This window comes from Neurospora hispaniola (assembly GCF_033458365.1).
Source record: "Neurospora hispaniola strain FGSC 10403 chromosome Unknown B0T23scaffold_2, whole genome shotgun sequence".
Taxonomy (NCBI): domain Eukaryota; kingdom Fungi; phylum Ascomycota; class Sordariomycetes; order Sordariales; family Sordariaceae; genus Neurospora; species Neurospora hispaniola.
In genome coordinates, this window is record NW_026944407.1 from 5,407,941 (window position 1) to 5,419,811 (window position 11,871).

General features: G+C 52.0%; 3 protein-coding genes across 3 annotated transcripts; 1 reads left to right on the forward strand and 2 right to left on the reverse strand.

The window, feature by feature from the left end:
• Positions 1–1,625: 1,625 nt before the first annotated feature.
• On the forward strand, positions 1,626–1,991 carry B0T23DRAFT_312045 (uncharacterized protein; the record flags this gene model as incomplete). Its single annotated transcript, XM_062834671.1, has 1 exon — positions 1,626–1,991. A coding segment is annotated over one exon (366 nt), but the record flags the coding sequence as incomplete, so codon positions are not given.
• Positions 1,992–2,144: 153 nt separating this feature from the next.
• Positions 2,145–3,334, reverse strand: B0T23DRAFT_375854 (uncharacterized protein). The gene is made up of 2 exons (XM_062836913.1): positions 3,073–3,334; positions 2,145–2,989 (listed from the first exon to the last, which is right to left on the reverse strand). Exons 1-2 carry the CDS (start codon positions 3,154–3,156, stop codon positions 2,597–2,599), a joined length of 477 nt encoding a protein of 158 aa, XP_062696354.1. The 5' UTR covers positions 3,157–3,334; the 3' UTR covers positions 2,145–2,596.
• Positions 3,335–8,166: 4,832 nt separating this feature from the next.
• B0T23DRAFT_310440 (XRCC4-like factor-domain-containing protein) lies at positions 8,167–10,366 on the reverse strand (the record flags this gene model as incomplete). Its single annotated transcript, XM_062834586.1, has 3 exons — positions 8,167–9,761; positions 10,033–10,093; positions 10,238–10,366. 3 exons carry the CDS (start codon positions 10,364–10,366, stop codon positions 8,167–8,169), a joined length of 1,785 nt encoding a protein of 594 aa, XP_062696355.1.
• Between the last annotated feature and the right edge of the window lie 1,505 nt (positions 10,367–11,871).

Genomic DNA, 11,871 nt, shown 5'->3' on the forward strand with positions numbered 1-11,871 from the left:
GTGCGATCAACGTTCAAACGTCAACCAGACCTCGTGTTCCCGAGGAGTGCAATACAACTGCATCACCAGCAAAGCATGAGACACGATATGTGAAGCATTCGTGGTGCATAGCGCGATGACCAAGAATAGAAACCTGACGTGCATTCTCTCCCTGGTGGACCTGCATTTGGAGTGTTCCATGCAGCTGAATGTACCTGACTGCCCGGCCAAGCAGTGTTCGGCTATTTCGAAACGGCCAAGACTACAGCCATGTGTTTTCAAGAGGGCTAGGATGTTATGACGACGACGAGGGACGAAAATAGTGATGATCGAGCTAGTACAAGCCAAGAGGGAGCGTCTCGCATGAGAAGCACTTTTCTTAGACGTCGTATAGGCAGGCGACGACGAGACAGGGTCAATACTTGACGCCATCAAGAACCCTAAAGAACATTCCACAATGATGCAGAGCACCTGGCGAGAGACCACCGTATCTTCCAAGCCATGTGCGGTGCCTGTGGTTGCATGTTGAGAGGATCACATGGCGTCTTCGCCTTCTCCCTTGATGTGAACACCGAACACAAAGTACCACTCAGCCTTGCAGGCCAAGTTTCGAGGCCTGCCTCCCATTGGTTGGCAGGAGAGGAAAATGGGACAAAGGGGAGCTCGCGTGGCAGAAATGAGCCAATCGCCATGTGTATCTGACGCTGATTCACGCATGCAGATTGGTTTCCAAACTGTCGGGTCGGCCCTTGGGCATTGTGGAGAGTGGAGGGAGAGTGGGTAGATCAGGAAACGAAAGAGAGCAAGGACAAGCGAGAGGGGTGGGGATTTGGAAGGACAAGTCTGGAATGGACAAGTCGTAGCGAGGTGCTATGTTGGTAGTGAGGTTGGACTGAAAGTAGGTAAGCAGTGGTGCCGACACTGCCAAGGCTTAGCAATACTTGCGCCTACTTAACGGCCGTCGATAAGGCGGCCACTAGTGACTATGGTCCTTGACCAGGCGACAGTGCCTGTTTGTTGCGCTTTAGTTTTCTGTTTCCGTTTCTCCCGAGTCACTTGTGCGTGGGGTTTGGACTGTGGCGTGTGCCCTCCCCCAGTCTTCAGCTTTTCTATCTTGTGTCTTCATATTCTTGGCAAGCCATTTCTAGTATATAGAACATTGGGCTCGCTGGTTGATCTGGAATGACTGGTCTTACGTCTTGAGAGGCTCCAGAGGCGTGGGCTTGCCGTCGATAGATTTGTCGTCAATAGTGGAAATCGTGCCATCATACCATGCCCCACAGTGATCTGGATCTTGAAAGATCCAATTGAGACATGCCGAACGCTAGCGCTCCTTGGGCAATGATAAGGACAGGGACGGAAAGGTGTACATAGTACGTAGTGTAGCGCAAGGCCCGGCAGGGATAGCACAGTCCAGCTGTCAGACTTGCTCTTATTGCCTGTCAGACCTGGGGACAAGTCAAGGGATCCCGGTGACGTATGTTTGAAGCAAGAACCGAACTGTGAAAGAGACGGTGGAAATTTGTTGAGGCGTGGGATATCAGTCTCGACTGGACTTCAAGGCCTGCGACACAACCGGAAATAGGTAGAGGTACCCAAAGCCCGATTGATGGTGGAAGAAATTAGGTAGTAGAAAATGAACTGCCCCCAAACGCAGGGCCAGAAACAGAACCGGAAATGGCCAATACATCGAACTTATTGAGTTACGATCCGACTACACCTCCATAAGATCGTGTATCGCCCATCATCCGCCTAAGAAACTGATCGGAGGTTGTGCCGGGTCCGGTTGTCCGACTGTCATTGGCATGTTCGTCGAGTCCTTATCGAGACTGGCAATTTTCGAAAAGGAAACCGGTGACTGCACCTTCATCCGTACCTTACTTAGCGTCAAGTCTTGCCCTGCTGTCCACCAAACCAAGTGTATCCCGGGACTGGGAACCGTGGTGCCAATGGCAGTGGGCCATGCTCTCTCCAGTCCCTGGGCAGCGCTGAACTGCCAACGAGACCAGTGACAGCCACCCCTTGAGAGCACAAGATGCGGGGGAGGCTGAGCTAAAGCCATCCTCGCCAGTGACTTCACGGCAGAGCTCTTCCGTCCAACACACGAATTTTGGCCCTACACTGTCTGTGATAGCTGTAAGTTATCGCAGTGATGCCGCGAAGGGAGAAGATACCTTGGAGGCATTCAAGAAAGTATACATGTTTTTCTTTTCTTTTCTTGTGCAGGTGACTCGCTATTCCGTCCGAAATTGGTCTGTTTAATGACGGCTTAACGTCAATGTAAACGTGGGGGAAGGCAAAAGGGCCACCCAACGGTGCAACGCAGTGACCGACTACCGCCAGCCAATCATATGTGGACATTTATTGATTCAGTTGACGACGTCGGTTTATTGCGCGGATAGTAATACACTGTCCTCCACGTCGAGACGTTGATACTGAAAGTAGGTATCTTGTGTATTTCTGGCTCTTACTCTTCCGATCCCATGTTTCGTTTAGTCTCGTTCCCTCCAGATAGGCAGTTGTGGCTTGGGGGCTGACCGGCTTAGCAGTGCATCTTGGGCGTTGGTGGTGGTTCGCGGCCAATACGGCCTCCGGATGGTGTAGCACTGCGTCTTCGCTAGCAGACGTGCTTTTTGCCCTGAAGCCAACACATATGTACCAAGAAGATCGGCTGATGGAGATCTCGGGTAGATCCCAAATCTCCAATCTGACGCGCTGAGACGCTGTCAGTTTGTTGGATTGTGTGTCCCTCACCCGATGACCTGCCCGATGGTCCAGTCTCCGAAGTCAAAACAAGTTCGTTCGCCTTCCGAAACACGAACCATTTCCACTGCTTTTGCCTGGCTGGGACGGCTACCCGTGGAGCAGCAGGAGAAGCAGCCTCGCAGGTGGTGAAACACGGCTTATGTCTCGCTGTCTCTGCCGTCCATCCTCTACCGTGAACCGGCGGCTTGGGCCGACAAGAGGAGCGTTCGTGAGGAGGGTAGCGAGTTGTCCCTGTTGCCCACACCTGTTGACATCAGTAGACGTTAGTTGGAGGAACAAGAGGGACAAGTAGTAAGTACTCGGTACTTAGCGGCCTTAAGGACACACCCCTCCCTTGTCTTGACCGTAGCTGTGCACTGGGTACCTTGGCAGATTGCCCATGATAGTCTGCGGAGTGGACGACGACGACATCCTTGGGTGATGTCGCGCTGAAGGAGACTTCGGTAAGGTAGGTACCTAGCGACTGTCGGTAGCGACGGCGCATGGATGCCATTAGTCTCGAGGGTACAACACACATGGGACCGACCTCGTCCACGAATTGGTGTCGGCTCCGCGTTGTCGAGTCGACTCGAGGTAGGTTGCCCGACAGTGGACGGCTGCCTCGTTACTAAGCGGAATTGCAGGGAGGGGCCCAAGTTAGGTCCCGGGCGCCCACTGTCGCATTTGACCCACTTACCTTTTAGTGTACCACTAGTGTCCGTAGGTGTTCACGTCGGTGTTCTAGCGCTCTTTGCCCTGTTATGCCCTGTAAGATTGTTAGTGCATTGCCCATCCCTTCCCGCCTTTCCACCTTGTCTGTCGTCAACTTCAACTTTGCTTCTTCCACAACATCGATAATGTGACACATTACCCTTGCCACGCGCTGGGTTGGGCATCTGTTCGGCCAGTAGCTGTCAGACAGACATGTTCAAAAAAGAACTGACTGATGCCGCTGCCCTGTCCGCTAACAGATTGAAGCCGGTGAAGGACCCGGTGCTTTGGAGATGGAAGGCCACTCACTCAGGTCGTCAACATCCCCGCCATACTCACTGCCAGCAAAACCGCGACGGCGACAGTCCTCGGCTGGTCCGCCGTCCCGCGCTCAGCAAGGTCAGCTGTCCATTCCCGAGGCCCCGGTTCCCGTCTTCACCAGACGACACGTAAGACATCACCAAGTCAATACCACCGGCACGCCATCGTTGAACCGTTGACCGTCTTGTCTCAGCCCAACTCCGAGTCCGGGAAAGATTGTCTGTCTCGGTCAGCGCGGCTCCTCCCATTCTGCAATCCCATTCTCCATGAACCTCTACACCCTAATTAAGTGCCTGCCCAAGTAATGGTTGAATAAACCCAAGAGTTCTCATGATTTGATCATCCACCCAAGACCAAGTGAACCCTCACTCAACTGCCTTTTGACATCGGTGGGATCCCTATGGCACCGCCTGATGATAAGTTCGTCTCGTTCTTTCCTCGTCTCTTTCATCCTTTTTCTTCTTATCTTTGGCTGTTGTCAAACATAAACAACCTATCGATATTTCACCATCCATCCGCTCCACAGGTTGCTAGGTATGTCATTTGGCCCGTTTGGCTCTAAAGATCCTCGCAATTCGGTTTACTGCAACCATCATCGGTACAACTGACATCACAGGATATGGTTTGGGTCGAAATATTTGAGATTCGGCGGGCAATCCTCATAACGCACAGCATGGCGCCAAAAGATCAGCCCATAGGAAGTTGCATCGCGTCTCCATTCATCTCTTTGAGCCCTCCCATACCTTACCGAAGGGATATCACGATCCTACACCCCCCTCAGAAAGAAAAAAAAAAAAAAAAGGTTATTCCCTGTTCTGTCCCATCCCTTACCCCCACCATCGCTAGAGGTACCTACCCTTCACCACACCGAAGCGCTGAAACTAATAGTCTTTAGCTGCCTTTTACCCATTTCGGGCCACTAGTCCTCCTGCCTGTCATGTCACCTGTCCAATGTACCTACCTATATGTAGCTGTAGGTGATAGCAAGTTAGGTACCATCCACCGGCGTTCTATTAGGCAAGGAGGTCAGCCCGCCAACAGTGTCCTTCCAACCAACGAAACCAGCCAATGAAAGGAAAGCAAAGGCGCAAAAAGGCAAAGAGGAACAAGGGAGCTCTCGCCTCCATGTAACTCTCGTCAAACGAGGGATGCGCTGAACGCTCATTGCTCCGACCAGGTTTTTGGAAACTGGTTCGTTGCCATCACATCCAATACATCTGGTGCTTATCGATCTAATCGGGGTCTCCCGCTTGATCGAAATTGTGGGCGTGTCTTATCAATTGATGAAACCAGGTATTTGGGCCCTACACTAGAAGTACACTACAGTAATGCTCTCCACTTCTGTTCCTTTCTCCCCGTCCTGTGAACAACAGCGAAGAGGGGGATAATTGAAATACGTTATTTCAACGTAAGCGTTGTTCATCCCATCTTCGCCAAGATAGGTAGGTACCTTATTAACACACACTGACCCGGGACTATCATGGCGTAAACTGGTTTTCTATGAGAATGTACCTCTAGCGTACAACTACCTCTAGAGAGCCGGCCTTCTACACACTGATACTCCTGAACACTCCAACCAATCCGGTTGCCAATGCCCGTTCGTTCTGCTAGGTCTTCTGTAGTGGGCCGGCCTGTACATCATCTGTCACTACCTAAGTATTTATCTCAGACTGAGGGGAAGTCGGGGAAGAGCATCACAGTCACTACACGTACCTGTCAAACGATTTAGCCAAGTTTATTCTTGATGAAGACACCTAGCCAGTGCTATCATAATGCTCAGATCCTAGTCAACTTGGGGTTTGCATTGCTACACGCATCTATTGTCTACCTACCTGAGGGAAGTACAGGTAAGGAACAAATCGTAAAGATGCTGTTTTAAGGCCGAAAAACCTGACCGCAAAACGAAAACCGAACAAAAGCCTACCTACCTACCTATGCATACGGGTGGAAGCCGGTGCACTAGCATCATGCATGCATCGTTCCCGTCCGTCAACCATCGTCAGTCCATGATCGCGCTTTTCTTGTCTGTAAAACCCTTCTTCTTCGCGTAAGCTGATTGAGTCTGACGGATGACTAAGTGATGGTGGCGTCAAGGTCCTTCGGTGATCCTTGATAACCTGAAAAAAATGAAAACGAAGCCGGTGAAGGCAGTGATATCCACTACCTAGGTACGCAATAGAAGAAGCAAAGCGTGAATTTTGAAATTCCGCATTTGGAACTCTATGGCAAGCGACATTTTGTTACCACTTTACCCTTGGACTACGAGCCTGCTTCTTCACCACCTCGACGCTACTAACATTGCGTACATGCCGTCTAGATTATGCATGGTAAGGGACAACTGGTGATCTGTCAAGCTCTGATTCGCATCCTCCTTCCCAGGCATCACGTCTCTACCCGAAATGGCGGACAAGAAGTGATAACCCACGTCGGCACCCTTCAACCCAGCAAAAAGACTCAATCATAACCAGCCAGCCTTGGGGAATTCGGGTTCTCTGCTGATCATGCCATATCTGATGCGCTATCGAAAGGCCGATCAAAATCAAGTTGTGATATCTCCTTTAGCGTAGACCGGTGGTATCACTGAAGCATGTCGTCGGTAATACCAGGTAAGTATGTCTCCGAAAGAGACGTCGGCGGGGTGAACTTCTGCGGAGTAAATCGTAGTATCTGTAGTCAGCTAGACATTGTTGTTGATGAGACTTGGAGCCTGAAGTAATTACCAAGGATGCCCAGCCAAGAACACGCCCATCGTCGATACCAAGTATTGCCGGATATGGCGCCTTACTTAGCTCAATACCTAGGCAGCGGAAACACAAGTCCAATAATGATGAAGGGGAGGTGTCAGTCTACCTCTAGCTGGTTATCAACATCCACGGTACAAGTCCTGCACGATAGTTTTCATTGCACTGCCCTTGGGGGAGACCAGGTGGTCTTAATGGACAAGCATAGGGCAATGTGTCTAACTTCCATCTTCGTCTTGGCACTTGCCACAACCAAGATTTTAAGCTTGATCTCATAGACTCACAGGGTCGAGGTCGCGCAAGGCTATCAGTCATGTCCCCAACCCACACACAGCCTTATCCGAAAACACGGCTGCTCGAAATACACCCTGAGTGACTGATGGCGGAGAAACCCTTCCACAAGTGCAACAGCAACGACTGGAGCATTGTGCATGTGATAGCTCGTGCATCATCCTGAAACACATCGATCTTCGTATTTGCCTCCATTATAGAACTGTGACAGACGGAGATATTATACCCGAGTGCTCATGGCTTGTCTGACCGACCCATCTGTTGCGGCTCAACAAGGCCAATACGGGCGGTCTGGATGACGGGGTTGCGCCCGTAGCTCGTGAATGATACCGCACACTACCGTGGCACCCTCCATACGCCCTTGAAGCCAGCGCAGCTGCTGATATGCCGCTCTCTGCTCATGGCCATGCCGTATCACCAGCTTCTTCTCCTTCCCGGCCGTTACAATGGAACGGTCTCTCATTTTCAGGGCATACTTCCAAGTGCCAAAGACACCGCGTCATGGACGTAACCTACCTCTACGTCCCGAACGGCGCCAAGAACGCCATGGACAACGTAGTCCATTACTCCCACTTTTCAGAGAAACTCCCCGGTCTTCTCGCGCTCGGTTCAGTTCCAGACCCATGTTGGTACCACAGCATTTTTTTTCTGTCACCTGTCACAGAAGATCCACGGGATGCAAAGAAGAATTGAGAATGCATGGTACATTGATGCTGTCGACTCCGCGGAATTGACAGGAGCCACACTGGGACGCTTGGGCGGGAAGGAGCATGTGGTGTGTGACAGAGTAGGTATGCTGGGGGGATTTCGTTGTGTGGTCGGTATTGACTGGTGCCGAGGAGTTCCACCTCTTTGAAACCGGTGCCACGGAAGGGTTCTTTGGCTCATCCGGAGTTCTAACAACTCTGTAGCTAGGCACGGTAGCGCTATCGGCAAGAAAATATGGCTTGGTAGCGATAACTCAATGGATCACAGCCACCCGAGACTCGACGGTGAGAGACGGAGAGGGTCAGTCTCACAAGTCTGCAAGATGCCGGGCGGAAATGACATGTCATCACCCGGAATAATGAAAAAAAGGGGTTATGGTAGGTATTGTTCCAAATGTATCGTATCCGAGATCCTCCAGCGGATTGATCTTCTTCCCTGTGTGACAAGCGTGTCTTCAAATGCAGCAGCGCCAGCATCCCACGGCCGGCAGAGAAACCGGGCGTCTACCTACGCGACTTTACGTACGCATACGTGAAGAAGCGATCCTGTCAGTTGCGCCCGCTAAGTTAGGTAGTCAAGGAATGGTTGTCTTGGCAAGTTTTGCTCGCAGCGGTGATAATCACGCTGAAGAGAAGGGAGAAGACAAGTGCGGGTGTCTTCTCTGTCATCATCAGAACCTACGTTTCTTCTTGGCCGGCCCCGTGGCTTTCCTCTCCAGCTCCTTCTGCAGCTCGGTTCGCTTCCGATCTGCTCGCTCCTCTGACGTTTCCCGTGGCTTGGGGGCCGCGCTAGGGCTCTTACTTCTACCCCGACTAATGATCCTGCTGTCTTCTGGAGACGGCGCTTTTCCAATCATTCCCAGCTTGTGTCTCTTCGGCTGAGAAGCAGAGGGCGAAGATGGCGATCGTCTGTGTTCAGGTTGAGGCTCTTGCTCAGAATCTTTGTGTTTTGCTCTACCACCCATACCCCCTATACGACCAAGTCCTCCTTTTCTAGGCGCAGGCTTGGACGAGGAAGGAGGAGGGGACGACGCGTCTTCCTCTGCTTCTGAAGCTGTTTCTGAGGTCAGACCATCGTCTTCCTCGGGTATTGCTGACGACGGTGAGCGGCTGGGCGGTCGCTTCCGGCCGCCAAGGGTGCCCAGTCGGTGAGCCGGCGTGCTCTCCGGCGAGGCCTTCGTAAGAAGAGGAGGTGGGTTCTGGGTCATCTGCACATCTTCGTCCTCGCCGTCCGATGTGGTATCATCATTGTCAATGACTGTCTGACGAGTGGCGGTACCACGTCTCTTGCTCGCTGATTTGAAGCCAGGCGGCGTGGCTTGCACTTGGAAGTCATCATCGTGCTCTTCCTTCGCTGGTGATTCTGGCGGTGGTGGCGTCTGTATTTCTCTCCTTGATCTTTCGGCGAGGACAAGCTTTCTCCCTCTGCCCAGTTCAGTCCACCAGGTGTCTAGTATGGCTGATGCTTCAAACTCCATTTCAGGGTTGTGCTTGAGTCCGGTTTCGCGGAAGACGGTGTCAAGGAGCGTAGGGACGTCCGTTGATCTAGTGGTTCCTTGTACTCCATCGTTTCTGAAGTCTGCTTCGACAAAGGTCGCGAGGCCCTTGATCTTGCCTTCTGCTTCCTTCCTGCCGACTTTGCGCTTGCCTGGCAGTTTGTTGAAGATGTGCTCGAGCCCTATACCGTTGGCCTCCAGCTTGTCTACAAGTCTGTTGATAACGGCGTCCTTGTCGCGAATGGTGGCGATGAGATGGTTGATCTCTTGTGCTCGAGCTTCGTGCAATTGGATCAGTGGCAACACAAGTTCCGTCGCAAGCGCAGAGGCAGAGCACTTTTTCAAGTACAGTGGCCACTTCAAAGGCTTAAAGGGCTCGGGTAGAATGCAGGTAATTTGAACCTCTATCGAATCGTCTTTGCCTTTGCCGAGAGTCAGAGACGTGTTGCGATGCCCTGGATCGTCAATGTCGAAGGCAGCTCGAATCCAATCCAGTAACCTCTGCAAGTTCTCATTGCCGTCTGTTGGGTCGATACTGGTGTCCTCAGCTGATGCTCTTCCCATAATGGGTCTTCTGTCCATGTTCTCCACCCAGACGTTGGCAAGGTCGGTCAGGTGTACCTTGTATGACTGGGCCGTGAAGTTGGTGGCAACCAAAAGATTGGGTATACCTGGGGCCGTGACCGGAAGCGGCCTCCATGGCGGAGACTTTGACATATTGAATAGCTGGCCAATGATCGGGTTCGAATTGCGGGCAGAGACGGTCAAAGCTGTTCAAAGTGTTCGGGTGCTGGCGAAGCGTGAGTTAGACGGGAATGGGAGAACATCGGATAGCAAAGATATGCCAAGGTCAGAGGAACAGAAGCGTTGGATGGCTTGATGAGGCTCCGAAGGTTATGCTAAGACAGCTTGCCTGATGCTGAGGAACGAGAAGCGGCTGTACCAGTTCTTGGCTGTAACACGGCAGTAAGCTCGAGAGCGGGTTGAGCCTCTTGACGTTTAGGCGGCGAGATACGCGGTGGCTTCGGTCCCTTCCGATACACTTGACAACAGCTGCGGCGCGTCTTAGGGGAATGTTGTGATGACTAGGCGCAGTGTTGGTCTGTCTGTGGAGGCAGCTTCGTTAGCCAAAGTGAACCCGGCCATGACGAATCCGGCCATGAGGGGGGCCTAGACCATCCGTTAGGGACCAGCCTCTTGATTTGGAATTTTTCTCGTACGCTGTGTGACATTCTCACAGTCATACCATCCATGTGGGAGCTCCTTGCTTGTCCTTGGGGCTCCGAAGAGCCTCTTGTATAGGAAATGAGGCGAGCGAAGTGTTGCAGAGTGTCAATGGTACCACTTGGTGTGCGGAGAAGGCTGATTGAGCCATGTTTTAATCGGAGGTCGCCAGTACCCAGGGGGGAAAGATGCCTGGTAGATTGAATGGGAGCTCACCTCCGGGGAAGATTGGGCCGGACTAGCGAGGAGCCTCAAGTTCGCGGGTGTCGGCTGACCAGACGATGCAGTACCGGAACTTGGGTCGTCTGTGCCACTGTGTACAATGAAAAGCGCAGATGTAGCGAGCTTAGGTGCCACACTGTCCTTGTTGTCGTGAAAGGGTGAAATTAGTCGTGAGGTCGAGATCTTGAGCCTCTCGTCGCCGTGGTGTTGGTTCGGCCTCCAAGTGGCAGCAATTGAGTAGGTAGTTTACGAGGTCCAAGCTGCGACTGAAACTGTCGTGACAAAATCCGAAGAACCTTCCGGCCCCAGTGGAGAACTTCGCGACAGCGGCGTCAGAACCCCGCGAGCGGGAGTCCGGTGTGTTGAAGGCTCCGTCCCGCTCCTTCCTGCTTTTTGGTCCGTTTCGCGATTGTGGTGTGATGTCAAGAACAGCTGAGGAAGGACGGAACGTTGAAGGTCCGTGCGCAGTGGGTTCTTGCACGCAGGCAGCAGTGTTCTTCACCGTCTTCTCACCGAGGTGTACAAAGCGAACAACAAACCCGCCCATGGACGGCCAACAGCTCAACAAGCGCTTGAACCCTGTGGGTTTCGCCTGTAGATGAAAAGTCCGAGAGTCTGCTATTTTGGTTACCATCCATATATCCAATGTTGGCATGGACACAGAGTGAAAATGAGAATCGTTTATCCTGCCACTAACGTTGCCGCCCTCAATGCCACGCTAAATCTGTTAGTCGAGTTCTTTAACAGACGAGATGCGGTACACCTCAGACGATCAAACCATCTCGCAGCCCTTTATTTTTTCAGTCCAGGTATTTAACTATGTGTCCCTGCCCCTATTGAACTTTCATTTTAATTTGCGAGCACTACATCTTGTAGAGTTGAAAAGTACTCTATGCCGGGGAGAGTTAATGAACAAACAGACGGGAATGTCCCAGTCCCGGGTCGAGACCGGAGATGTGGATCCCGATGAAGCCCGGATGTGTGGAACTAAAGCGTCAGGAGAGTCCTTGAATCCTAGACAAGGGCCACTAATCCCAGTTCTTACCTAAATACGTGGTGCAGGGTAGGATCACCGATGGGATGTTAATCGAATGGGTTGCTGATTGTAAATCATTCAACGCAGGCAAGCAAAACACTGTTACCTAGGTAGTTTGGGCTGTTCTCTGCCTCAGTGATTGATTGATCTGGTTCCTTGGATGGTGCTTTCGCTCATGGACACGGCAACAGACAGCCCCAGATATTGAAATCCTTGATTTCATTCGACGATTCCCAAGAAGGGTCCGTCATTTGGGGGGGGATTTTTGTTTCCCGGCGGGGGAGGGGGGGGGAACATGGAGGTGGGCTGAAATGGGGGCACTGCATCAGTGCTTGGCGCGCGAGGGGCTGCAAACGAGACACGTGCTTTCGTGAGTCGGCCGCGATCAACTGCATGTT

Excerpts from the sequence above, each read along its gene's own strand:
- B0T23DRAFT_375854 (XM_062836913.1), bottom strand. The coding sequence starts at position 3,156 with ATGTCGTCGTCGTCCACTCCGCAGACTATCATGGGCAATCTGCCAAGG. Across the intron at positions 2,990-3,072 it reads ACGGTCAAGACAAGGGAGGG|GTGTGGGCAACAGGGACAAC; the intron begins GTGTGTCCTTAA and ends TGATGTCAACAG.